We start from the raw sequence: 24,487 nt of genomic DNA, 5'->3' as shown, positions 1-24,487 counted from the left end.
AAGGGCCGGCGGGCTTCTCCCGGAGGAACACCACGCATGGCACCTTCCTGGGGCTCCTGGGAACTGCTGCGGGGCAGTGGAGAAAGGATGGTGTGGTGGTAGTGGTGTCAGCTCTGTCTAGATGCTGATGTCGCTGCTGAAGCGCGACCCTGCTCCGTGTAGCGGTGGAGATAAAGCCGGCCACCCCAAATCTAATCCGAGCGCGCAAAACGGGAGGAACCGGCGCTGCTTCAGTGGCGCGGATGGATTACTCAGTGCCAACCAGTCCTAAGAAGGGCTACTGCCCCAGCCTGAGGGCAGGCATACCCCGCTCGCAGGAGCCCCCTGGCCTGAGCGGAAGAACATGGGGGGCTCTGGCGTCTGCAGCCTGAGAGTGGAAACCGATCAGTGGTCTCCTGAGGGGAAGACACAACCCCAGCCTCAGGAGACCTTATTCTGAGTTTAGGAGCCACATTCCTGCTCTCAGGGGACCCAAAGCGGATTTCTACAAGCCGGGGCCCGAGAACTTCTCTGTGGGACACAGCCGGCCCCGAGCGGGGGAAGGCGGGCGCAGACTAGTCCCAACTCGGAAACACCAAGCAGCAGAGCGGGGCGGGAGCGGTTAGGCTTTCTGTCGCAGGCCAGGTGGGCTCCTTGGGCCCTGGGGGCGCAGGGGACGGGGTGCTAGGGGTCAATGCCGGGGCCCTTTGCCGCCAGCTGCCCCCTCCCCCTTCCCTGCGGGCTTTTGCACACGACGCGCCGCTTCACACGGGGTAGCGGGGACCGGATAAAGCCAGCGGGAGCGGGGCGCCACGGCTGGCGTAGTGGGGGCAGCAGCGGTAGCGACAGCGGGACGACCCCTCGGCGGCCTCGGCACGGCCAGGCGGGAGCGAACTCGCGGCAGAGCGGGCGGGCGAGGGGCGCACGCGCCGGGGCGGCGGGAAAGGCGCGCAGGGCCCTCCCGGCAGGTGAGTGCGCGCCGCGGAGCGTCCCGCGCGCAACTTCCAGGGAGCACACGGCAGGGCGCGCGGGGCCGCATGGAGGCCACCGAGAGGAAGCATCTGTTGGACGCCAGGCTTGGAGCCGGGTAAGGCGAGAGCCTGGGGAGGGGCGGGAATTTGAGTGGCATCAGACCCACCTCCTCATTTGCTATCCTGCCAGTGGTTGGTTTTGACGGCGGCTTGAACTGGGACCACACAGGAGGGGTGGGGTGAGGTGAAGGAAGGAAAGGGGAAATGGAGCCTGGGCACGGGGATCATCCCTCCCCTCTTGTGGCTGAGCACAGATCCTGACCCCTGCGGGTTAGTGGGGAGTGCGTGCCTGGAGCCTTGCCCCGGGGCCAGCACTTTGCCCGGGGGCAGCCCCGCCCTGGGAGGCCCGGTGTCCCCAGACCGTGAGAGGGGGAGATCTGCTCTTCTCCCTGAGTGTAAGCTCTGCTCCTTCTCCGCGCTCGGCTGGACTGGCCCAGCCCCTTGGCCAGTTCCCAAGGTCTTTGCCTCCTCCAGGCCCTGGGAGGGATGGGGGAGGAGGGAACACACGGAGCCAAGACTCCTGGACTGGTCGTTCCCCAGCACCCCCTGCAAAGAGGGGCTTCTGGTCACTCCTCAGAGTCTGTTGAGCTTGAAGTGTCCTTAAGCTCTTCTTCCAAATGGGCACATGGGAACAATCAGGCCCCGCAGAGAGGTAAGACTGGAGTCAGCCCTCTTTGCTCCCATCTCAGAGCTGAGTCTCCCCTCACCCTTCCTCCTTGGACAGGTCTTACAGATCTCTGTGGCAGGATGGGGCTGGCTGGATCCCTCTGTCTTCACCTGGCCTGGACTTGCAGCCCATTGAGCTGGCTACCAAGAGCAACCATTACTGTCATGCCCAGACGAGTCCTGGCAGTCACTGCGACCCCAAGAAGAAGAGGGCCTGGCGCCAGCTCTGTGTGGCCTGTGCCTTCTGCCTGTCGTTCATGATTGGGGAAGTCATTGGTAAGGACTTTTTTGCTAATTAAATGAAATTGGCACATGGATAGTCTGGATGATCCAAAAGGCTTTTCTCCTGGATGTTCCTGTAGTATTAATACTAATAGCTCCATATTTTATATGCACACTATCTCATGTAATCCTCACAACAACCTTGCACTGTCATATGGGTGCTGTTAGTCTCCTTATTTTACAGATGATGAAACTGAGGCACCATAAGGTTTAGTAACTTGCCCAAGATCACACACAACTAGTAGGTCAGGGAAGACCTGAATGCCTAGAAGGAAGGAGCATTTACCGAGTGCCTGCTATGCTTTCCAGGCCCATTTTTGTTTTTTGTTTTTGTTTTTGTTTTGGCCATGCCATATGGCTTGTGGGATCTTAGTTCCCCGACCAGGGATTGAACCCGTGCCGAGGGCGCAGTGAAAGCGGGGAGTCCTAACCACTGCACCGCCAGGGAATTCCCCTACAGGCCCAATCTGAACTCAATTTTCACATTCACCCTCTAAGTAGATTTTGCTAATCCCATTTCACAGATGGTAGAAGTTGAGGCTCAGAGAAAGTAAGTCACTTGCCCATGGTTATACAGCTAATGGTGCAGAGGTCTGGAATCTATTGTCTTTCTCCAGAGCTCATGGTTTTCCTGCTGCACACACACTCTGGGAAGTTGGCTCCTTGGGGGACTGATAAGGACCCTCCATCCTCTTGGCTCTGCCCCTGCAGGTGGGTACCTGGCACATAGTTTGGCGATCATGACAGACGCAGCCCACCTGCTCACTGACTTTGCCAGCATGCTCATCAGCCTCTTCTCCCTGTGGATGTCTTCCCGGCCAGCCACCAAGACCATGAACTTCGGCTGGCAGCGAGCTGGTAAGGGCCCTGGTTGGGCTGGGGATGGAGTTGGGAGAGGGGGGTAGGTCAAGATTAGGTTCTTAGGTGGGCGTACTGGGTCCCTGAGTAAGGCCAGGAGGGTGATTTGGGTGGGGAAAGGGGATGTCAACCTTGGCTCTGTCCTTTGGGAGCTCCCAGTCTAATGGGGGAGCCCTGGTCCCCTGCTCCTCTGGGAATTCCCACCCTGCAGGGAAGGAGAGTCCACCTTCCTAAGAAATGAAGTGGCCAGACTTCAAGAATAAATGACTGTGCATTAACTCTGCACATAACTCCATGGATCAGCTCTAGGGGGAGGGAAAGTTCAGCAAAGCCTTCTGAAGTTCATCTCTGGGCTGCATTGTCATTTTCCTCTTGGTGACAGATGGCCCAGCCTCTGTTCCTCAGAAGCCTTAGTTTGCCAGCTGAGCAATGGGTATATATTTTAATGAGTCAGCTTCAACAGAAAGGGTTGACGCAGATGATTTCTTGAGTTTCTTCTAGCTCAGATGTTCCCAGATGTATGAGTGGTGGGGTAAGGTGCAACCACACCAGCCATACCTCCAGCAGAGCCCAGTCGGACCCAGGCCCAGACTTTGTGGGGAGGAGGAGGGGGCTCCTTAGCCTTAGGGCCCCATGCTAAGATTGGTATTGGGGGCCGGGTTCTTCCTCAGAGATCCTGGGCGCCCTGCTCTCTGTGCTGTCCATCTGGGTCGTGACTGGGGTACTGGTGTACCTGGCGGTGGAACGGCTGATCTCTGGGGACTATGAGATCGAGGAGGGGACCATGCTGATCACGTCGGGCTGTGCTGTGGTCGTGAACGTCATGTGAGTGTGGCCTGGGTTCCCTGTGAGTCTTTCCCCCTCCCACTTCTCACACGCATACCTACATGCCTGCTCTCGTTAGAAGGAGGAGGTGCCGCACTCCAGGGTAGGTCGCAGGATCAGAATTTCCCTAGTGGTCTGAGCTCTGGCACCTGGAACACCTGGGTCCTGCCTGAGGCCTAGGGCAAGGCCATCGGGAGCCGTAAACCTGTGGCAGCATCAAGTTCCCACCCCATACATGTCAGTGAATAACCAGAGAGGCTTCATACCTGTCATGGGGAGGGGTGAGTTTAGTTCTTGCAGGAGCAGGTGTCCCTAGGGGCAGAATCCAAGTCCTTTTTCAAGGTGATGTGCCTGAAATTGGTCTCAGTGAGAGGCAGGGTGTGTAGAACACCGGGGTCTCTTTTGGGTTCTCTCACCTTTGCTCAGTGGCCTTGGGCAAGCGACTTCCTTCTCTGGGCCTCAGCTTCACCATCTGTGACATGGTGAAGGCCCCTCTGTGGGGCTTTCCTGCTCTGAGACTTGGCACTGGGGCATCTTTGTGCCCAGATTCAGCCTAACATTGGATGGAGCTGAGCCCCTTCTCCTGTTGGTACTCTGAACCAAGGCCACGTGGGTTGGGCTCCTCACGTGGCCAAAGGGATCATGCAGTCTGGGGAGGCCAGTCCTGATGGGGGCCTCTACCTGGCTGATTTGAAACCTCTATCTGCTACCTCAGTGAGCCCCTTGGCCTTGTCTCCACTTCTGTAGAATGGGGTTGATTCTTCACCAGTCTGGCCACGGACACAGCCATGGCCATGAGCACAGCCACGACACCAGCCAGCAGCAGGAGAACCCCAGTGTCCGAGCTGCCTTTATCCATGTGGTTGGAGACTTTCTGCAGAGCTTGGGCGTTTTAGTGGCAGCCTTTATTTTATACTTCAAGGTTAGAGCTGGGGACACAGGGAAGTGGGCTGGGTGGGGAAGGGAGGGTAGATCATCTGGGGGCTTCTCTCTGCACAGGACCCTTTCCAGATTCTAGCTCCCTCCCAGCTCTGGGCAAAAGGGTAGGAGAGGGAAGGAACATTTATCCAACACCCATTAAGTGTTAGCACTTCTGATCTTGATAACAACCCTGAAGGGGAGGTGGTGGTGTTTTCTGCAGCTCAGAAAGGCTCAGTGACTTGCACAGCATCACCCAGCTGGTAAGTTGTGAAGCCAGATTCAAACCCAGGACTGTATGCTGCCTGGGCATTGCCCATCATATAGAGGCAGTGTGGTGTAGTGGAAAGAGCCAAGTGTTGGGTTTGAAGCCTGGTCCACCCCTTGCCAGCCGCACGATGCGGAGTGAGTCCCTTGCTCTAATTGAGCCTCTGTTTCCCCATCTATAAAATGGGGATGTTGGACCAGATGGTGCCTAAGATTCCATTTAGCTCCGTCCATGTCTCAGCCCCTTGGGCAAGGAGGGGTGGGAAGGTGCAGTGCCTTATCCTAAACTGTGGTCTGTCCTGCCTGTCCTTTTGGACACAGAATAAAAGGTAGAGAACTGGGAGGCAGGGTCAGGGTGAGGCTCATGCCCACCCTGCAGAGAGATCCCCTCTCCCCGACTTAATGCTGGGTGGGAGCAGAGAAGGGAGGCTAAGGTGTTGGGTGGTGAGCCCCAGCTCTGCCTTGCCCTTTTCCTGTAGCCAGAGTACAAGTTTATAGACCCCATCTGCACCTTCCTCTTCTCCATCCTCGTCCTGGGGACAACCTTGACCATCCTGAGAGATGTGATCCTGGTGCTGATGGAAGGTAACCTGGGCTTGGGGCTCCCTTTTTGCTCTTGGCTCTCCAGCTCTAATATAAGTTCAGGTGTGTGTGTGTGTTGGGTGTAGGGTGCATCCCAGCACATTGGCGGGGGGCCATGGTCTGGAGCCTGGCATAGGTTGGAGAACCTCCCGGGGCCCCGGGCTGATCTTGGCATTGAGCAGGGCCCTCAGGTGTGGTTGTTTCTGGAAATGTCCTCTGGATCGTCCTTTCCTTCCTCTTACCCCCAAGGGTGCCTCCTCCCTGCTGGGATGTGTCCTCCCTGCCTAGTCCGGGGGCTTCCGGCCGGTGTCTGCAGCACCTGGCCCTCCAGACCTTCCTCATGTTTCCTGAGTCTCCACTCGCCTTCCCTTAGTGGGTGAGGTTTATGTTTCTCATTGCACAGTGGGGTCGGGGGGGGCAGACTGGGGATCAGAAAGGGACAGTTGGTGTTGGACAAGACTACGGAATCCACTCCAGCTCAGGCCTTCCTTTCTGAGGACCCCACCTCCAGAGGACGTGGCAGGGCTTTGAGGGGTGCTCAGTGCTGGCAGATGGTCTGCCCTGAGTTACCACACTTATTCACCCGGCTTGCTTGTGCTCAGGATCTTGGGTCATAGGTCTCTGCGTGGTCAGGGTTGGTCTAGATCCTGGTTTGGGGTCAACAGGAGTGCTTGGCTGCAGGTCAGAGTTTTTTCTCCAAGAATGTGACTGACCCAGATAAAAGTGATGATGAGGATTCCCCATGCGGGTGCAGGGATCCCCAGTTTCCCTTCTTTAAAAAAAAATTTTTTTTATTTGAAGTATAGTTGATTTACAATGTTGTGCCACTCTCTGCTGTACAGCAAAGTGACTCAGTTATACACATGTATACATTCTTTTTTAATATTCTTTTCCATTATGGTTTATCCCAGGAGGTTAGATATAGTTCCCTGTGCTATACAGTAGGACCTTGTTTATCCATTCTACATGTGATAGTTTGCACCTACCAACCCCAAACTCCCAGTCCATCCCTCTCCCTCCGCCCAACTTTGGCAACCACAAGTCTGATCTCTATGTCTATGAGTCTTTCTGTTTTGTAGATAGGTTCATTTGTGCCATATTTTATTTTATTTATTTATTTTTGTTTTGTTCTGTTTTTTAGTTAATTTATATTTTGGCTGTGTTGGGTCTTTGTTGCTGCACGCGGGCTTTCTCTAGTTGCGGCGAGCGGGGGCTACTCTTCCTTGCGGTGCGTGAGCTTCTCATTGCGGTGGCTTCTCTTGTTGTGGAGCACGGGCTCTAGGCGCACGGGCTTCAGTAGCTGTGGCACGTGGGCTCTAGAGCGCAGGCTCAGTAGTTGTGGCACACGGGCTTAGTTGCTCTGCGGCATGTGGGATCTTCCCAGACCAGGGCTCGAACCTGTGCCCTCTGCATTGGCACGCGGATTCTCAACCACTGTGCCACCAGGGAAGCCCTCATTTGTTTATTTTTGTTTTTATTTCTGTTGCCTTGGGAGACTGACCTGAGAAAACATTGGTACGATTTATGTCAGAATATGTCTTGCCTATGCTGTCTTCTATTAGTTTTATGGTGTCAATGTCTTATGTTTAAGTCTTTAAGCCATTTTGAGTTTATTTTTGTGCATGGTGTAAGGGTGTGTTCTAACTTCATTGACTTACATGCAGCTGTCCAACTTTCCCAGCACCACTTGCTGAAGATAAAAACAAATTTTTTTAATAGAGCATATACTGTGGGACTAGGCACTGTTCTAGGCACTGAGGATAGGGTGGTAAACCAAACAATTGTCCTGCTCGCATAGTTTCCACTTCAGAGGGAGAGACAGCAAGAAACTCACAAATAAGATAATTTCTGACAGTGTTAAGTGTGAAGAGGAAAATACAACAGGGTGATATGATGGGGTCATTTGGGAGGTGGGGGCTACATCAGGCCAAGGAGGTCTGAGTGAGGAGACATTTGAGGAGCAGGAACAGGCGTGGGTGGGAGGGCGCCCTTTCCTTCAGCCCCTGTCCCTGCCATCCTCAGGGACCCCCAGGGGCATGGACTTCACGGCTGTGCGGGATCTGCTGCTGTCGGTGGAGGGGGTGGAAGCCCTGCACAGCCTGCATATCTGGGCACTGACTGTGGCCCAGCCTATCCTGTCTGTCCACGTCGCCATCGGTGAGTAGTGGGAACACTCGGGGTGGGTGAGAGAGAGGCAGCGGGAGGCCTGGGGCCATCCCTGATGGGTCCAGATGACCCCAGATGCTTGCAGTGCCCATGCATTGGACCGGATCCCATGCTGAGTACTTGACATACATTATTTCATTTGGTCATCACAGTCCCATTTATAGATGAAGAAACTGAGGTTGGGGGGTGTGGGGTGGTAAGGTCACTTGCCCAGGCTCTTACAGCTCATCAGCGGCAGAGGAAAGATTCCTAGCCTTCAAGCCAGTGCTTTTCCTGCTCTTTCAGGGTTGCGCCAGGTATGGGAACCAGAGGGTTGCCTGGTACAGGAGTGAGTCTGGGGGTTTCTTGATGTTCATCATCCCCTATCTTGTTCTGCTGGGGGTAGGATATAAGACTGGGGCTCCTAATCATTCCTAAGGGCCCAAGAGTGAGTAATCGGTTCTCTGATGCCTGCCCTCGTGTGTCCTCTCTGCCCCCAGCTGGGAACGCAGATGCCCAGGCTGTGCTGAAGGCAGCCAGCGCCCGCCTGCAGGGCAAGTTCCACTTCCACACCATGACCATCCAGATAGAGGACTACTCTGAGGACATGAAGGACTGTCAGTCATGCCAGGGTCCCTCGGACTGATTGCCTGGCCAGGCGCCAACTGGGGCATGGACAGGCCTGCAGACGGCTGGGCTGAGTGTCCCCCAGGCCCAGCCAGGACTCTGCCTACCCCAGGTGGGTTATAAACCAGGGCCCTCTCCTGACTCCATGTTCAGCGTGGAGGGGGCTCGTCCCACTCCAGGAACGGGCTCTTCCCCATCTCCCCCATCTGACTACTGCCAGCAGTAGTCTCGGCAGGTGTAAAGCTGGTGTGACCCTGCTCTTCCAGCTCCCGGTGGGGCAGGGTTTGGGCCTCATCCTCAGCTAATGCCGCCCTACCACTAGCCTCTGGAAAGGCAGTGGGGCATAGTGAGGGGTGGTAGAGGGGAGACTCATTGTCCCCTCACCTACCTGCCTCATTTCCCATTTTCAGTCTGTCTGGCCTTTGCCTTATGAATCTGTAAAGAAGCCCTGGGACAGAGCCCCCTTCCTCTGCCTCTAACAATACGCTACAAGGAGGCCATGGGGGTTGGGGAGTGGTGAGGACCCTGCACACTCATACGGGTTCCCCCTGAGATGGGGAGCCAGGGGGCACCTGAGGCTGATCTGTGCCTGAGTCATTTCACTGAGAGCCAAATGTTTCCTTTTCCTGGAGGTAGGGGGCTTCTGACTAGGTAAGGACCCGCTGGTTCCCTCTTTCCTTATCCCCCCCCCCCCCCCCGCCTCGCCAACGTCCAGGAAGCTGTGCCAACACAAAGGTGTCCTGGCGGGAGGGGTGGAGATGGGCAGAGATTTCAGCTTGGGTCCCCCCCCCCCCAAACAGCCCCACAGGCCCCGGGCCACTCCTCTTGCCCTGATTGTGTCCCGGGGTCGAGGAGCCTGACACTGGGTATGGTTGGGCCAGCTCTGTTGCCGGTATGGCCTGGCCTGCTCAAAACTTGGGGATGGAGGACAAAGAGGGTACAACCTGAACAGGAGCCCCTGGCTTCCTGAGGTGTGTGTGAAGATTCCTGAATTAGGAGGTGGCTTGTATTTCCAAGATGAAGCCAGGGGACCTGTCCCCAGTGTCACAGAGGAGGCAGTATGCCCAGTCATCAGGTGGCTCTGATCTAGTGGTCTGTCTCTGCCCTTAGGGAGGTCAGCGTCTCTCTCGTCTGCGGACTAAGAATGTTGACACCTACCTCACAGGGTTGTTGTGAGGACTGGGACCAAAGTCAGCTGAGCACATGGTGGCTGTGGAAGAGTGGGTACTTTTAGCATCATTCTGGAAGTATGGCCTGAGGGGCCAGGTGGGCTTCCCAGCCTCCGGGGGCAGCACTGGGTTTGTCTTGACTCTGTCCTGACCCACAGCGGGAGGAGGAGGGGTTGGTCACTCGCCTTCCCCTCTGAGCCTCTCTCTTCCCATCTGTGAAATGACCTGTTTGTGCCTTTCCAGCACTGTCATCCGGGGTTGGCTGTGATCTAGGTTTGAGGGTTCTTCGGCCCCTTCAAATCTGTGGGAAGTTGTGCTGGCTTGGAAGTGTGTGTATGTGTGTGTGTGTGTGTGTGTGTGTGATCACTGGTGGAGCTCCACTCCACCCCAATCTTGGGAATCAAATTCCTCCCTTCCCCCAGCCATGGCAGGCTGCAGGAACCTGGATCCTGGGCTTTGCTATATTCCAAGTCCTTACACACCTCTCAAGAGACAGTCATTGCTGTCCTCCATTTTTACAGATGAGAAAACTGAGGCTCAGAAAGTTTGAGTCACTTGCCCAAAGTCACACAGCCCGAGGCCTCCCCCTACAGCAGGGGCTGGTGACCTGCTCTGGGCTGCATATTGGTACAGTATGAGCCACTGGGCCTGGCAGCCCACAGGCAAGGCCATGCCAAGGTAGTTCAGTGTTCTGGGTGCTGCAACTGTGAGTGGGGAGGGAAAAGGTGTCTCTTTCCCCCAGCTGGGCCTGGCACTTGGAGTCCTCCCCACCCTGGGAAGGCTGCCTGGGTTGCAGCTGTGTGCTTCCTCAACAACTGTCCTTGACTCAGGGCCAGACTGTCTCCCCTCCCCTTAAAGTCCCAGTCCCCCCTCCATCTCAAGAATACAGTAGCCCCATGCCTCCCCAAAGAGAGCTTTCTCTGCATCCCACGCTGTGACTGGCTCTGGGGATGACCTGAGTCATCCAGGGGCCAGAGGTCAAACTGGAGGATGGACGTCGGAGGCCTTGGGGACACCATGTTCTGGCCAGCGAGCTAGTCACTAGTCACGGGAGTTTCCAAAGCTGCGAGGCCATCGAAGCAGAAAAACACCGGATACCCTGGACCTGGTTTGGACCCACCATCCCCATTCCTCTAGAGTGGCCCCAGCTCCCAGGCGAGACCTGAGTCCCCCTCCCCCCGCGCAGCTGCTGTAGAGGTATTTATAGCCTGAGCAAAGGGACAAAGACACGCGCTTTATTTCGGAAGTGATCATACCAGTTCCAGGTGGGTGAACCTAGGAGAACCCAGCGTCCCCTCCCCCTCTCCACTCTCACCACCAGGGCGCTCGGGACCGCCCTTGCTCCCACACAGCCCACCTAGAAATGGCCCCTTCTTAGTCCTAAGTGTGTGGGCCAACCAGTTTTCCGACTTCAAGCTGCGCACCACCAATCTCGACGTCCCCGCTCCCCCTAATCCTACCCGATGGGCGTTTCGAACTTCCTTCCCTTTCCGCGGGGAGGGAGCGCGGCGCGGTGCTGACCACTAGTGGTCCAGGCTGGTAATGCAGGACGACGGCAGTGCCTGAGACGAGGGGCTCGGGCCCGGCAGGGCCACCGGCGTTCCCATACCACCCCCAACTGTGCTCCGCCGGGTCGGGAAGGGAGCCCCGAAACTGGCTCCCCGGGACTTCTCTGCTCTATTCTTGGGGCGCGAGGATTGCGCCCAGGATTCTGCGAGAAGAACCCAGGATTCTGCGAGAAGCTGCTTTCCGGCCGGACTAAAAACCCAGGGGTTGGGGTGGGAGGTGCAGTTTTGTGTCTCACTCCGCACACCCTGTCCACACCCCCGCCACTGTCGCCACAGAGCCAGGCATGTAGTTATGTCTCTTCCATCTATCTGTTCGTCAAATATTTGTGGCGTACCTGCCAGGCCAGAGAGACGAGGACACGGCCCTGCCCTCACGAGACTCCCGGGTCAGTCCTGGGGCCTGACGGTGTACCATGCGAGGCAGCATGAATAGCGTCGGGACTAAGGGACACACCCGGCTGTGAAAGCGCAGAGGATCCGGGGCGGGGGTGGGGGTCAGGCAGGTTCGTGGAGGAGGCGAGGATCTGAAAGAGAAGTAGATGTCAGCTCGGCAGAGAAGCCGAGAAAGGCATTCCAGGCAAGGGGTCTGCGAAGGCAGAGGAAGGGCCCCAGAGCCAGCGACGTGAACGTGGGAACTGCCACTAGCGGCTAGGCTGGGGGGTGGGGGGCGAGGCGGTGGTTGGCCAATCGGGTACTGCCGTGCTGGCTAAATGGCAGCCTTGATTGGGTCTCCAGATACCGCAAGGGAGGAGGCGGAGCCTCTCCCCTCCCCCGAGGCAGTTGCAGCGACCGCTGGGGTCTCAGCGAGTCCCTCCTAGGGCTTCTCCAGGCTGCGATATTTCTTACGCAGCACGGACACCGGGTCCTTGAAGAGCACTGGGTCCAGACGGAGGCGAGAAGATACCAGGGGCATGTGGCCGAACCCTGCCGCCATCTGGTTGATGCAGTTCTGGGCTGCGGGCTGCGGCTCCTGCCTGAGCCCCGGACCCCCAGGCTCCTAAGGGGGGCGGGGAGAAATGCGTTGGAGGGCTTCTCTGTCCTCGGAACCCCACCCTACCCCCGCCTCGTGCAGCAAAAAGGGTTAGAGTTAGAACGGGAATCCCTTCCCCAGCTGGGGCCCTCCCAGTGCCGACCACCCCCCTAGATCCTCACCAGTGGAGGAGGTCTGGCCTCCTGATGCCACATCCCATAGGGCACCTTGATAGGGGGCAACTTGGTGACGGATGCTACTAGGAAGTTCATCAGGACATCCACACAGGTGGGTGCCTCATCTGCCAGGGTCCTCAGAGCCTTGGGCAGGGAGTGGGTGAAGAGGGTGTGGTAATACCTGGGTAAGGAGGGAGGAGCGGGAGAGGCTGCAGCCGAATTCACCCACCCGCCAGGCCCCATTCTTTTCCCTCCTGACCTTACTCTCCCTTTGACCCCAATTCCTAAGCTTCTTGGGAAAGTCCTGCTCCCTTTTCTGCTGAGCCCTGGCTGCCTCAGAGAGCACCCACCCCAAGTATGCACCAGTCTCTCTGCCCCCTCCCTCACAAGGAGCCCCGCTCCTTGGGGCCCCCTTCCCTGGGCTCTGAAGTCTGAACCCAGAGCCAGAATGAGGGGAGGATCAGCTAGTTCCAAGGCCATCAAACATGGCAGGCCAAAGACCAGCTTCAGGACGGCTGTGGATTCACCCACCCCCAAATCCAAACACTGTCCCTGTCCTCTGCATGGCTCTACTTAAAATACAACTAGCTGCCATCTGTTGACTGTGTGCCAAGGACTTCATGTATTTTTGTTATTTGATGATCACACCAGCCCTGTGGGGTGAATACACTTTACAGACAAGGAAACTGAACCTCAAGAGAGGTGAGGAGATTTGCCCATCACGGCACTGGGAAGTGGCCTTGAACCTGGATCTCTGAGCTCTCGGCTGACTGCTGTGTCCACTCCCACGCCACCCTGCTCCTGGTTCAAAGGAGGGTTCTCTGGCCCTCTGAGCCCTGCGCCGGGGCTGGCATCTGTACCTATGGTAGAAGGCAGCCGAGGTGAGGACCATGGAGAATTCGTTGGTCCTCTTGGCAGTGTAGCCCCAGCCACCCCGGGCTTCATCCCAGAAGTGGCTCCACGTCAGAAAGCCGACCATCCGCTCCGGGAAGCTCTGCCACACCACAAAAGCGAAGTCCACCTGGGGAGATGTTTAAGTAAGGTGTGAGGAAGGACTTCCTGCCCAGCCAGGAGCCTCCCGAGACATGGAGGCGAGGCCAGCCTGGCTGAGGGGACTCAGGGGAGAGGAGAAGGGAGTTAGAAAATTTTCAGGGGATGCTTAGGGGAACTTTCCCAACTGGGAGCTAGAAACAGTGCTTTTGCAGCTAGGAGCTGAAAACTCCTAAAGCAGGAGGCTGGACTTCTTGATCTCTGGTCATCCCAGCTCCCGGGATCTGAGGGCTGCCAGGGCTCCTCTTGGGAGTCCTCACCTCACTTGTGGAAAGACTGCTATGGGCATCCAGGCTGAGGATGGCATCGGTGCTGAGGGCACTGTACGGGAAGAAGCGGTCACTGACCTGCAGGGGGAGGGAGCGGAGGGCAACTCAGCCGTAGGACCCCTCCCCAGGCTCTCATGATGAGTATCTGAATATCTGCTAAGCAGGAGCCCCTGCAGACATGGTGTAGAAGGAAGAGCAGTGAAAACAGCAAGTCTGCCTGGAACTCTGACCTGAGGACCTCATTTTCCCTCTCTGGACTTCAGTTTGCCCTTTGGTAAAATGGGGCCATTGGTGTCTAGGGCCCTTCCAGTTTTGACATTCCAGGATTCCTCTATTGTCACATTAAATGTTCACCTCGACCCTGGAAGGGTTGTCAAACATCCTTCGTTTGAAAGAAACAGGTCCGGAGAGATGAAGGGACTTTCCCAGAACGGCACAGGCAAGCAGGTGTGTCACACCAACCCAGGTTCTTGGAAGCCACCCCTTCACCCCCGCCCAAAATGCTGCCACCTGCCCAGGTTTCCCCTCTATCCCTTACCCGAGACAGCGATGTACTCTCTCTGCCTTTCCTCATCACATAAAACCCCAGTTCTCTGGAAGCACGATTCACAAGGGCCAGGGATGGAAGAGAATCATTTCTATTAGGCCTGCAGCTGAAACCCATGGTCTGATTTCTCCAGGCCCAACTTGAAGTCCAGCTTTGGCTCAGGCCCAAGTAAATCACGCTGTGTATGTCCTCCCCAGATCTCAGGTTTCTGGGGGTGAGCCCACCCTTCCACATCCCTTCCCATCTCTCACCTTCCTGTGCCCATCAATGACTGTCAAAGGCACTGCTGTCTTGGGCCACCTGGTTGGGGATGGCTTCTCACTGCTCCAGAGAACCAAGATCTGGAAGGAAAGGGGGATGTTCCTGAAGTCTGGGTCAGAAGGCCAGGGTGTGTGGGGTGTCCCAGGAGTAATCTTTCTCAGGGTGGAAGAAGTTTGGAAGAGCAGCTGTATATGTGAGTTTGGGAGGAGTTTAGTTAGAGCCAAGGTCCTTTCATGACTGCCCTGTTTTTGCCTCTGATCTTCCGGAAGGCATGAATTCCAGTGGTACTCGAAGGTAGCTACCTGTAGCATTAGAACTCAAGCCGCACCTAGCCTGGGCCCTGAGCCCATGCCCCATCCCCATCTTCTCTCAAAGGTTTTCATTCTCTTCCTCCTGCTCCTTTATCATTCCCAGCCCAGTTCAAATGTCCCATCTTTGAAGCTGATCCGTCTGCACCCTGGCTGAGCTAACTGCTTGTCTCCTTTCCAGGTACTCTCAAGAGCCTATCTGGCTTCTCTGGAAGTGATATTTGACAGTCTGTGTGCTGGGAAATGCTAACTGAATATGAATCTGGGGCAGAATCCTTTCCTACTTTTTCTCTGCATCCTCAGCATCAAGCCCAGGGTGCTCAGAAAAAGGCTGGATGAATAAACAAATGCATGTATGTTTACTTCAACCTCCACAAGAGGCACCTGTTTTTCAGGTGGCTTCATCAGTTTCCATGAGGGAAGCGGGGATGGAGGTGGGGGAAAGGAACTAGAAACTTGGGACTGAAAGAGGAAGGCAGCAATGGTACTTGAAAATCCTTCCCATGCCTCCCCCCAAAATGTGTGGTTGTCCTTGGCGTCCAGATGTCTTCAAGGGCTCTGCCCTGTTTTGCCCCCATCCTGGATCCCGGCACCCCAGCTGGCAAGGGGGCAGACCTGGGCACAGTGCTGGGAGCCTGCCACGGCCTGGATGAGCTTCAGGGGGGGCTGGCCTGGAGCCCCCACCCAAATCAGGGCGCTGAACCTGCCCAGAGGACGAGAGCCTGGAGGAACGAGACACAGGCTATTAGGGCGGGAGGGGACACAACCCCCCAAGAATGACCTGAGTTTGGGACTTGGGGAGCCAGAAAAGATGTGGGGGATTTGGGGAGGGGCTTGATGGGGCTCTATGGTTGAGGCTGGGGCAGAGACTTGGGGAGAGTTGATGAAGGGACTTCAAGTTGTCCCATCCCTAGGGCATACCCTGTTGTAGGTGGTAGAAGGGGAAGTCCGAGGGGCTTGGGGAGAAAGTGGGCAGGGCCAGGATTGCCCCTGGGGGGCTGTTCCACAGTAGCGAGGGGTGAGCAGAGGCGCCAAAGATCCGGTCCTGAATAATCTGTGAAATGAGAGAAGGCTGTGCAGAGGGAGCGGCCAGTGTGGCCATGGGCGGGGTCTGAGGAAGTGAGGACCCAGTGCAGCCCCACACCTCCCCCTTCAGGAATCTGGGGAGGGCAGCATCTGCAACACCAGATCGCTGGGGACTGAAAGGCTCAGAAGTCCAGGGTAGGGGGTCACTCCGTGATGCTGTCTTCACTCATGGCAGATATCACTAACAGGTCATGACATTTTTTCCGGACCCAGAATCCCTCCCAACATATGCCCCAGGCAACCAATGCCCATCAGCTGGAGTTGGCACATGCTTTGAAATCTGTCTGCTACAGATGGGGAAACTGAGGCCAAGACTGGAGAAGGAACTCATCCAAGAGCTCCGAGCCAAGTCTCTGATTCATCCCAGAAGCATCTTCAAGAGGCAAGCCCAAACACCAGGGCAGAGGAGGTGTCCGAAGAGAGGGGCATGGAGAGGGGCAGGGATGAGGCAGAGCCAAACACCAGAACCCCCATCAGGTGAATCCCCCTCACCTCCAGAGTGGTATGGATGACCTTCTCCACTGAGGAGAAGTAGGCATCCCATAGAAACTGGGTCTGCTGACGCAGGGCAAGGACCCGTGTGAGGGGCATCTCCTGGAGGGCAGTCAGGACCTGGGGCACAGAGGGATCAAAGGAGAAGGCATGGGGCCCTGGCCGGCCCTGACTCACCCTGGGGTGGGGACAACCTAGGTTGGAGGTCTGGGAAGCAGAAGCCCGCTCCCCACATTTCTCCAGGTGGGTTGGCAGCTGCCAGCCTTGGCAAAATCCCAGGTAACTTAGCAATCAAGAGTTCAGGGGTCACACAGAGCTGAGTTTAAATGCCACTTAGTAACCGTGTGACTGTGGATGAGCTACTTAATCTGTCTGAGTCTGTTTCCTCATCTGTAAAGTGGGAACAATAATGGTACTTGCCTCTTAGGGTGGTTGTGAGGATTAAATTAGATGATACATATTAAGGGCTTAGCACATTGTAGAGGCTCAGTGAATGGAGGCTATTCCTGTTAACTTCTTACACCACCCTCACTTCTCAGGGGATTCAAGGCTCATGCATATGTTTTTCAGAGCTGGGCAAAATGAGTTTCATCAGATGGAAAAGTCACTCTACATTTTGCTTCCCCACCCCAAGCTCCATGTAGGCACTCAGATTTTGGATTTTTTATGGCTTTCCTTTAAACTAGGTATTTAATCAGTCACGGACCAGTGGGGTTGAGCCCATGGAGATCATCTGGTCTAACTTATCCCATTGTACAGATGGGGAAACTGAGGCTGAAAGAGGCTGAGTTCTTGCTCTCAGAACCCCGGAGGCTTGGGGCTGGGCGCAAAATCATCAATATACGTAGATGGGGGATAAGAATGAGGACCGAGACCAGCCTGGGGGCCAGGATCCCGGGGTCCTCCCATGTCCCGGGTCTAGTCCCCACCCCATTGGTAGGGCCCTGAGCTACCTGAAGTGGGAGCCTCTCGTCAGCTACAATGGCCGCCTTGGTCCAATCGATGACCTCAGAGAAGGGCAGCTCCCAGCGAGGGCTGAGAAGCACAGGGATGCAGCCAGCCTGGGGGGTAGGGAGGTCACTGGGGAGCCCAGTCCCACCCTGCACACACTCACCCCTCCTCCCTTTTCCAAGTCAGCAACTGCTGCATTGGGGGCAAGGGGTAAAGAGGAGAGAAAAGTGGGGTTTTTTTGGTGGGGGGGTGTTCTGCAGAGGGTGCAATGAATATGGCTGTAGGCACATCTGAGTCCCAGAGTAAAGGAGTGGGCAGCTCACCGGCCCTTCCCATCGGCCTGGGCCCAGACTGCCCTTCCAGCTCAGGAGTGTAGGGGGACAGGGATGGGGGATGCCCAAGTCGGGGTTGTACCTGCAGGGCTTGAAGGAAGTGCAAGGCATCAGGACTGCGGCCAGGGATGAGGCAGAAGGTGGCATTGGGTAGCGTTGCCCCAGGGTGGGTCCTAAGGAGCACAGGAGGGGGCCCTGCACACAGGAGACCTGAGACAGCTGCCCCTCACCCCCCTGACTCCCCTGATGGCCCCCCAGCCCTCCACACTAACTATCCCAAATTCACAATGTACAAACCCACCACCATGTTCTCATTTGTTAACAGACACTCTTGCACACGCCCAGCCATACACTGCCCCTCGCCCACAGCTGGGGTAGCAGCTCTAGCTCTGCCGCTGCCCTTGGTGGTATTAGACACCTCCCTTCTCTTCTTAGGACCTTGGTTCCCTCGTTTGAAAAATGGGAGGTGGTGGGAGCTGACGTTTCCAAGGCTGGTCTGACTTGGGCAAGCACGCGTTTGCCCTCCCACCTCTTGGCCTCATGGAGACTTCTGGGCGGCCGTCACCTGAGTGGCCTCCGTGCCCTGCCCTCTCCCCATCCTCAGAGCCCAGGCCCGTGAAAGGCTCTTCTGTCAGGAGGTGGGCTGGGCCCCCAGCCTGGAACCACACAGGAAGCCGCTGCCCAGAGGCCCCCCGGCCCAGAGGCCCCCTTGCTCAGAGGACAGGCCTCCTCTGTTCCTCCCACCTCCCCCACCAGCCCCAGGGCCACACTCAGGCTGTGTGTGCCCGTTGGGGGGAGGGGTAGGAGTCGCAGCCTCCTCAGAGCCAGCACCCTGGAACTGCCCAGCCAGGGAAGGAGTGCCCATGCCCTGGCTACGGGGTGTGTGTGTGTGTGTGTGTGTGTGTGCGTGTGCAGGACTCCAGGGCTCACAGGCCTGCTCAGAGTGGGACTGTTGAATAGGGCCTAGAGGGTCCCAGGACCCTCCTCAGCTACAGCCTATCTGGTCCTGAGTCTGAACCTTTAAGAAGCAATCCTAGGAGTACTTAGCCTCTGGACTAACCCTCATTGAACAGATGGGGAGACTGAGTCTCAGAGAGACCCGAGGACTGGCTCAGGGTCTCAGAAAGGGCTGGGGCAGAGCTGGAACTAGAACTAAGGTGTGCTAACTCCTGGCCCCAGGTTATTTGAACCACCCCAGACCTGCTGCCCAAGGGTTTCCCAGAGGACCCTGCCTTCTTTGCCCGATGCTCAGGTGTCCCGCCAGGCTTCTTCTGGAAGAAGCTACAAGTTAAAAACAGGACACCCTCTACCTCATTGAGAGCCACAGCACCAGCCAGCCACAGCCCTCTCCTCCTCCCCCAGTAAAGCCCTAAGGGACTGAAAACCCTTAAGTTTAAGGCTTCAGAGAACCCAGAGCCAGAGAGCCTGCTGAATAAACTGTATCGGTCAGTCCTCATTAACGTCTACTGTTCCCTCTGTGTCTTTGTACCTCCTTCTCTCCCAGCCTGGAGCACCCCTCCCTGCCTTGCAGCCTGAAGAATTCCTCCTACTTAGTCTTAATGTATAAAGTTCAAATATCACCTCCTCTGGGAAGCTTTCCTTGGTCTCTCCAGAGATGGCTCCCTCCTCTCTGCTCCCACAGCCCTTATGTGCACTGCAGTAGTAACGAGCCAAGCTAACCTTTACTGAGCATGCCCTTTGTTCTCGGTGCTTTACTTACATTGACTCACTTCATTCTCACAGCAACCCTATGAGATGGGAGGTATGTGCTGTTAATATCCCATTTTACAGATGAGGAAACTGAGGCCTAAAGAGGTCACACAGCTCTGAAGTAGAGGAGCCGGGCAGGCAGCTTGCCCAGCCTCTCTCTGCTTAACAATGTGTGTCACACCAGTGACTTGTCTGTCTCTCTAATAAGACCAAGCAACTTGAGGGCTGGGGCTGTGCCTCCCTCATCCAGTATCCCCAGGGCCTAGCAAGGCACCTGGCAGAGTATGGGCACTCAGTGGGGGCTAAATGAATGAATGCTCAGTGTGCAACAGAGGAGAGACCCAGGACCAATGGACTAAATGTCTGAAAGGTCAGTTTCGGCACAAATTCTAGTAATGGAGCTGGCTGAGAAAAGCCAGTGGGTGGCCTTGGGAGGTGCTGAATTCCCCATCAGAGGCTGGACGAGCACCTCCGTGTGTGTGTGTGTGTGTGTGTGTGTGTGTGTGTGTGTGTGTTGTAGAAGGGATGGATCTCGTCGTGATTGCTGATGATCTGTGACCCTGTAAAGTGCTTGGCATGGACTTGGGGCCTCAGTGTCCAAGGCTGCTGTCAAGGTGACTCCACCCATGGCCACAGGCAGGGCTGCATTGCGACTTCCAGTGCCCTGCGTACTTCGGCCTTTGCAGTCCTTCAGCCATAAAAATATTATAAAAATTATATTCGATAACTGTGTTGGTATAAAAACGAACATACTAATATTATATATGAAAGCATTTTCTTCTATTTAGAAGTTCACTTTTTTCTTCTGATTTTCAAAGAAATGAGAACATTTTCATGGGCCCCTAAAGTATCATGGGCCCTAGGCACTGCACCTCGTGCGCCCAGTGGCGACAGGCCAGGGGACCTTAAAACATGCATTAAATTTATGTAAAAAAACCCAAAAAGCAGGGGAGAGCATATACACATGTTTATATACACCCAGAGTACTTCAGAAAAGACACAAGAGAAACTAGAAAGGGTATTTGGCTCCAGGAGGGAAAACTGGGTGGCTGGAGACAGGAGTGGGAGGGAGTTTTTACTGTATACCCTTTTGTGCCTTTGGAATTTTGTACCATGTGAATGAATTCCCTATTCATAAAAATAAATAAATAACAATTTAAACGGGTGGAGGCTTATTCTAAAGCAATATGAGACTGTTCAGCGAAGGTGGAAAAATATGGGCTTTGGAGCCAGAAGCGTGGTTTAATCCCAGCTCTGCTGCTTCTGAGCGCCTGATCGGAGCAGCGAGGGAGGCTGTGGTGAACCACGGAGTTTGTCACCAAGGCCCTTGGCTGGCTGCCTCCATGTCTCTGAGCCTCAGTTTCCTGTTCCCTGAAATGGGGATCATAACACCTCCCTTGAAGGGTGCTCGAGAGGATTAGCCATGAATTATGTAAAGCAGCGGAGCAGGCTCTCCCCAGATGCCCACTTTCTCCCCTCCCCCCTTCCCCCAGCGGAGTGAATGTGGGACGGTGGCAGGGACCTGAATCGCCTCTTTCTCTGGCCAGCACTTGTTTATTCAGGCCACCGTCCGGGCACTGGCCTGTGGCTGTGGGCCTCCCTCTCTCTCTGTCCCTATACTTGACTGGCTGCTCAGGCAGCTGCCTGGCACTTCAGGGAAACTGAGGCTCCAGCTACTCCAGAGATTACAAGTCCTGTCGCCTGCAGGGGGGTTGAGGCCAAAGACAGAACTGCTTGAAATTCAGAGGACAGTTAGAGGCTTTCAGGCATCACACCTTGGAAATACACTTATCAAAAATGCTACTCAGAGGGTGGCCCACGCCTGTTGGAAAACCTTGGCCAGCTCTGGCCAATTTGGATTCAATCAGTAAACATTTAGTGAGCAACTACCTATTGTGTGCACTCCCCAAGTTTCAGTTTCTCAAAGAAGTTCAGGCTAAAATAACTTTCATATTCACCAGTAACCGACTGCATTTAGCCGTAACTAAAGTCAGCTGAAAGAAGAACTTCCTGTAACCAAGAATGGCTAAGTGCCTAATCAGAAGTAAGGCCAGGCGAGGTGAGCAGAGAACGTTGTCAACAAAGGTGAGCTCTGTCTGAGTTTGGAGTTTGAGGTACCTGGGGGGATCCTCAGCTTTTCGGGGGATTTGCCGAGGATGCCTGCTAAGGATGGGTCCTAGCAGAAGGGCCATGGGGACTGAGGGGCAGTTCTGCTCTTACCCCTGGCTGCGGGGCTCCCTGGAGGCCATGTGCCTTCAGGAGGTAGAGAGATTCCACTCCCACATGAGCCCTGTGGCTGAGAAAAGCCCCAGAAGCCCCAAGCAGAGGCAAAAATGGAGCTTGGCCACGTGAAGAATTCCTGGGAGGGAAGTGGAGCTCAGAATAAGCCATGTTGTTCTAGCAAAGAATAGGGAGATACCTGAGACAGGGGACAAGGGAAGGATTCTAGAGTGACAGGTTCCACCTCCAGTCTGCCCAGCCAGCCTTTGGATACTGCTGGCCTCCTGGGGGTTGCAGAGGGGTTAGGGTGCTTAGGCGTTAACTGCTTTACCACCTGAGGTGTGTCACCACAACTAGCCCAGGTAGAGGGAAGTTTCTAAGTGAGCTCTCCATGTCCCCATGGGTCCCCATGCCTCTTGTATATATTCAGGCACTCTCACTGGTAGGGATTCTTCTGTAGGTCTGACTTAATTCATATTTGCTATAACCAAAGCCTGTTACCTTGAGAAGTTAATCCCGGAAACTAGACATAAGAGCAGCTTCCATCTGTGACCATGGCTCTGAGGCATTTGACAGGATTGATCATAAACTCTTGCTTAAAACCCAGAATTCTAAGGCTGAAGGCTTTGGAGCCAGGCAATCCTGGATTAAAATACTGGCTGTGCTCTTTCTGGTTGGGTGGCCTCAGACAAGTTACTCAACCTCTCAGAGCTTTAGTGTCTGGTACACCAACACTTCAAAGGTAAAGATTAGTATTATTTTATTATAATCATTTATAAAAAGTGCTTAGCACATAGTAAGCACTATAGAGTTGTATGTTAAATAAAACATTAGGGAAGGAAGGATTGGAATAAAAGAAGAAGAATAAGTAGGAGTGAGTCATGTTTTATGCTTTTAAAGATCCCCAAGGAAGAATTCCAAAACCTTCCTTGGACACCCCTTGCAGCAAATCACCATCTCGGTGGCAGTGTTCTCTGCTATCTAGCCTGATTCCCTCCTGCTGCAGCTGAGGCCTAAGTTTGCCCATCTCAATCCTGCCCTCTACCCTGGCCCCTGGGCTCGCTCCCATCACATACCCTTCCCATCCAGCCCCCAAGGGGAAAGTTCCACTTACTGCTTGGGTCCACGGTCCTGCTCACAGCGCCCATCCCAGGGGCAGGCAGAGAAGTCGGTGCCTGCCATGTGCCACCTGCCCCTGTCCTCTGCCAGGGCTAGCAGGGCCACCCCGGGGCGGGGACTGTGTTGCCGCAGCTGGCCCGGTGCCCCACCTCGCAACGGGTGGGCTTCAGGGAGAAGCGGGAGGGCCACGTCAAAGCCGGGCCTGAAGGTGTCCACTGTGGGACTGGCCTCGGCCACCATCGCCTGTCCCCGCTGGAAGGTCCGGGGGCAAGGGGCTGGGTGGAGACTGAGGACCAAATGGTTCCTGCCCCCATCCCACTGCGGGGGCACCGGGTCGCACTCTCCAGTGGGGGTGTCCGGGCTGAGGAGGAGGAGGAGGCAGGCCTCAGCAGCGCTGAGTGTGTGGTAGCGGGAGCCCTCGATGGAAGCCAGGATCCTGCGGTGAGTCTCGGAGACGGGTCCAGCCGCTGGGTACACGAATACCTTGAGGCCACCACCTCTGCACTTCGAGGTGTCAAAGCAAGCTCCCCAGTTGCAGCTGCCACCACGGAGGGCTTGAGGAGGTTGAGGGCCATCTTCCAGGAGCTCCCCAGGCCTGGCGAAACTCTGCAGGAGCTCTGCGTCCAGCCAGCGGGGCCAGCCTTGGGGGGCTCCTGCCCGGGGTCTGGTGGGCACTGCCAGGTGGAGAAGGGGGAAGACTTCCAGCAGGACGAGGAGCCAGGAGGCCAACAGTGCCAGCCAGAGGGACTTCCGTCTCCACGACTGCATGTGGCCACCCACAGCCAGGGCTGCAGGAAGCAGGAGGAGCAGGGGCCTGAGTGTAGGCCTCTGGGACTGGGATCAACCTTCTAGGTCAGCACCCTCATCATACAGATGGGAAGACTGAGGCCCATCGAGGGCAGGCTGCCTGTGTAAGATCAAACAGCAAGTCACAGGCCAGGCACCAGGAGGCCAGGTAGGACCCAGCTCTCTGGCCCTGCCTTCCTGCGGTCAGGACTCTGCTTCCTTGGCCTTTGGACAACCAAGCCAGCCTTTGCCCTCCCAGCAGGGCCCCCTTCCCCTGGCGCTGCTCAGGCTGATGCAACCCCTGTCCAGACTGCAAGGCAGTGTCCTTCTGCCCTCCTGGCTGCACCCCCTGACCTTGGCCTCAACGGAGAGGAGGGCCATCTGCCAGGCCATGGGGGACCCATGAGGGTTCCCACAGGAGGCGGCTTGGCCAGGGTGCAGGGCTGGGTGGACGCAGGGCTGGTCTCCCCAATCCTCCTGCTGCCTGAGCAGCCCCTGAGCAGCCTGGCCACACCTGTGCCCACTGGCAGGCACCCCTGGGCTGTGGGCCCTGCAGCTGGGGCTTAAATTAGACCCTGCATCCCATGTGGGCTCTCAGAGTCAGCTGAGGTCAAGGCCTGAGTGCAGCCAGTGGCCCCTACCTGGGGAGCTGGGAGGGCTCTGGGTCCTGGTCCTCTCCCACCCTCCCACTGTCCTGGCTCAGGCGGCTCGGCCCCTCCTCCCTCCAACGCTAGTAGCTGGTCCTGCACCCTCTGGCTTGGAGCTATCAGGGTGCAGAGGCCAGGGACCCCGTGCCAAGCCCCTGCCCCATGGTCCCCAAGCCCCGCTGGTATCTTGCGTCCCCTCTCAGGGCAGTATCTGGCCAATCTAGATCTCTTTCCTAGCGGCAGCCTGGCTCCTCCCCTGCCAGCCCTGATTCGCTCCTGGCTGGGAGGCAAGGTCTCCACTTAACCCCTTCCAAACCCGTTTTCTGGATTGCTATTAATAATAACCAGCAGGGCCCACACCTCACAGTTGGCCTTGAGCTCTCACAACCTCTGTCTCTGAATTCTCACGTCAACCTTCCAAGGCCAAAGTTTATCACTGTTGTTTCCTATGGATGAGGAAAGTGAAGCTCAGAGAGGGGATGGTATCTTATACGGTGACCCAGCTAAGGAGCGGCAGGGTGGGGATTTGAACCCGGAGCTCCTGACCTGAGTCCTTAGAGCTTCCCACTGGTCACCACAGATGGGGGATTCACTCCTGGCTGGTAGACAGGCTCTCCACTTAACCCCTTCCATCAACAGGTAAGTG

The 24,487-nt window shown here is 56.0% G+C and overlaps 2 protein-coding genes across 5 annotated transcripts; one reads left to right on the top strand and one right to left on the bottom strand.

Moving 5' to 3' along the window:
- Positions 1–256: 256 nt before the first annotated feature.
- SLC30A2 (solute carrier family 30 member 2) lies at positions 257–15,949 on the top strand. Of its 3 annotated transcripts, XR_005022615.1 has the most exons (9): positions 257–1,066; positions 1,735–1,952; positions 2,670–2,816; positions 3,488–3,641; positions 4,389–4,563; positions 5,306–5,411; positions 7,431–7,565; positions 8,054–8,292; positions 15,878–15,949. XR_005022615.1 is itself a non-coding variant. In XM_036874736.1 (8 exons), exons 1-8 carry the CDS (start codon positions 1,017–1,019, stop codon positions 8,197–8,199), a joined length of 1,131 nt encoding a protein of 376 aa, XP_036730631.1. In that variant the 5' UTR covers positions 257–1,016; the 3' UTR covers positions 8,200–9,382. The 3 variants fall into 3 exon arrangements, 2 of the variants coding, with proteins under 2 accessions (XP_036730631.1, XP_036730647.1); XM_036874736.1 differs by lacking the exon at positions 15,878–15,949 and having other exon boundaries at positions 8,054–9,382; XM_036874752.1 differs by lacking the exons at positions 257–1,066; positions 15,878–15,949 and adding an exon at positions 1,548–1,662 and having other exon boundaries at positions 8,054–9,382.
- Positions 9,488–24,005, bottom strand: EXTL1 (exostosin like glycosyltransferase 1). Of its 2 annotated transcripts, XM_036874715.1 has the most exons (11): positions 22,404–24,005; positions 17,442–17,532; positions 17,030–17,137; positions 16,077–16,196; positions 15,420–15,552; positions 15,114–15,220; positions 14,181–14,270; positions 13,374–13,460; positions 12,924–13,084; positions 12,070–12,244; positions 9,488–11,914 (listed from the first exon to the last, which is right to left on the bottom strand). In XM_036874715.1, the coding sequence occupies exons 1-11, from the start codon at positions 23,174–23,176 to the stop codon at positions 11,732–11,734; spliced, it is 2,028 nt and encodes a 675-aa protein (XP_036730610.1). In that variant the 5' UTR covers positions 23,177–24,005; the 3' UTR covers positions 9,488–11,731. The 2 variants fall into 2 exon arrangements, with proteins under 2 accessions (XP_036730610.1, XP_036730619.1); XM_036874724.1 differs by lacking the exon at positions 13,374–13,460.
- Positions 24,006–24,487: the final 482 nt, after the last annotated feature.

Source organism: Balaenoptera musculus, chromosome 1 (genome assembly GCF_009873245.2).
Source record: "Balaenoptera musculus isolate JJ_BM4_2016_0621 chromosome 1, mBalMus1.pri.v3, whole genome shotgun sequence".
In the NCBI taxonomy this organism is placed as follows: domain Eukaryota; kingdom Metazoa; phylum Chordata; class Mammalia; order Artiodactyla; family Balaenopteridae; genus Balaenoptera; species Balaenoptera musculus.
The sequence above is the reverse complement of the archived record's forward strand: the minus strand, read 5'-3'. Positions and strand labels throughout refer to the sequence as shown.

Coding starts and splice junctions, on each gene's coding strand:
- EXTL1 (XM_036874715.1), bottom strand. CDS start 23,176: ATGCAGTCGTGGAGACGGAAGTCCCTCTGGCTGGCACTGTTGGCCTCC. Junction 13,461..14,180: donor TCATTGATGGGCACAGGAAG/GTGAGAGATGGG, acceptor CTCCCCCTGCAG/GTCAGTGACCGCTTCTTCCC. Junction 13,085..13,373: donor GCAGTCTTTCCACAAGTGAG/GTGAGGACTCCC, acceptor ACATCTCCCCAG/GTGGACTTCGCTTTTGTGGT.
- SLC30A2 (XM_036874736.1), top strand. CDS start 1,017: ATGGAGGCCACCGAGAGGAAGCATCTGTTGGACGCCAGGCTTGGAGCC. Junction 2,817..3,487: donor CTTCGGCTGGCAGCGAGCTG/GTAAGGGCCCTG, acceptor GTTCTTCCTCAG/AGATCCTGGGCGCCCTGCTC. Junction 5,412..7,430: donor GATCCTGGTGCTGATGGAAG/GTAACCTGGGCT, acceptor TGCCATCCTCAG/GGACCCCCAGGGGCATGGAC.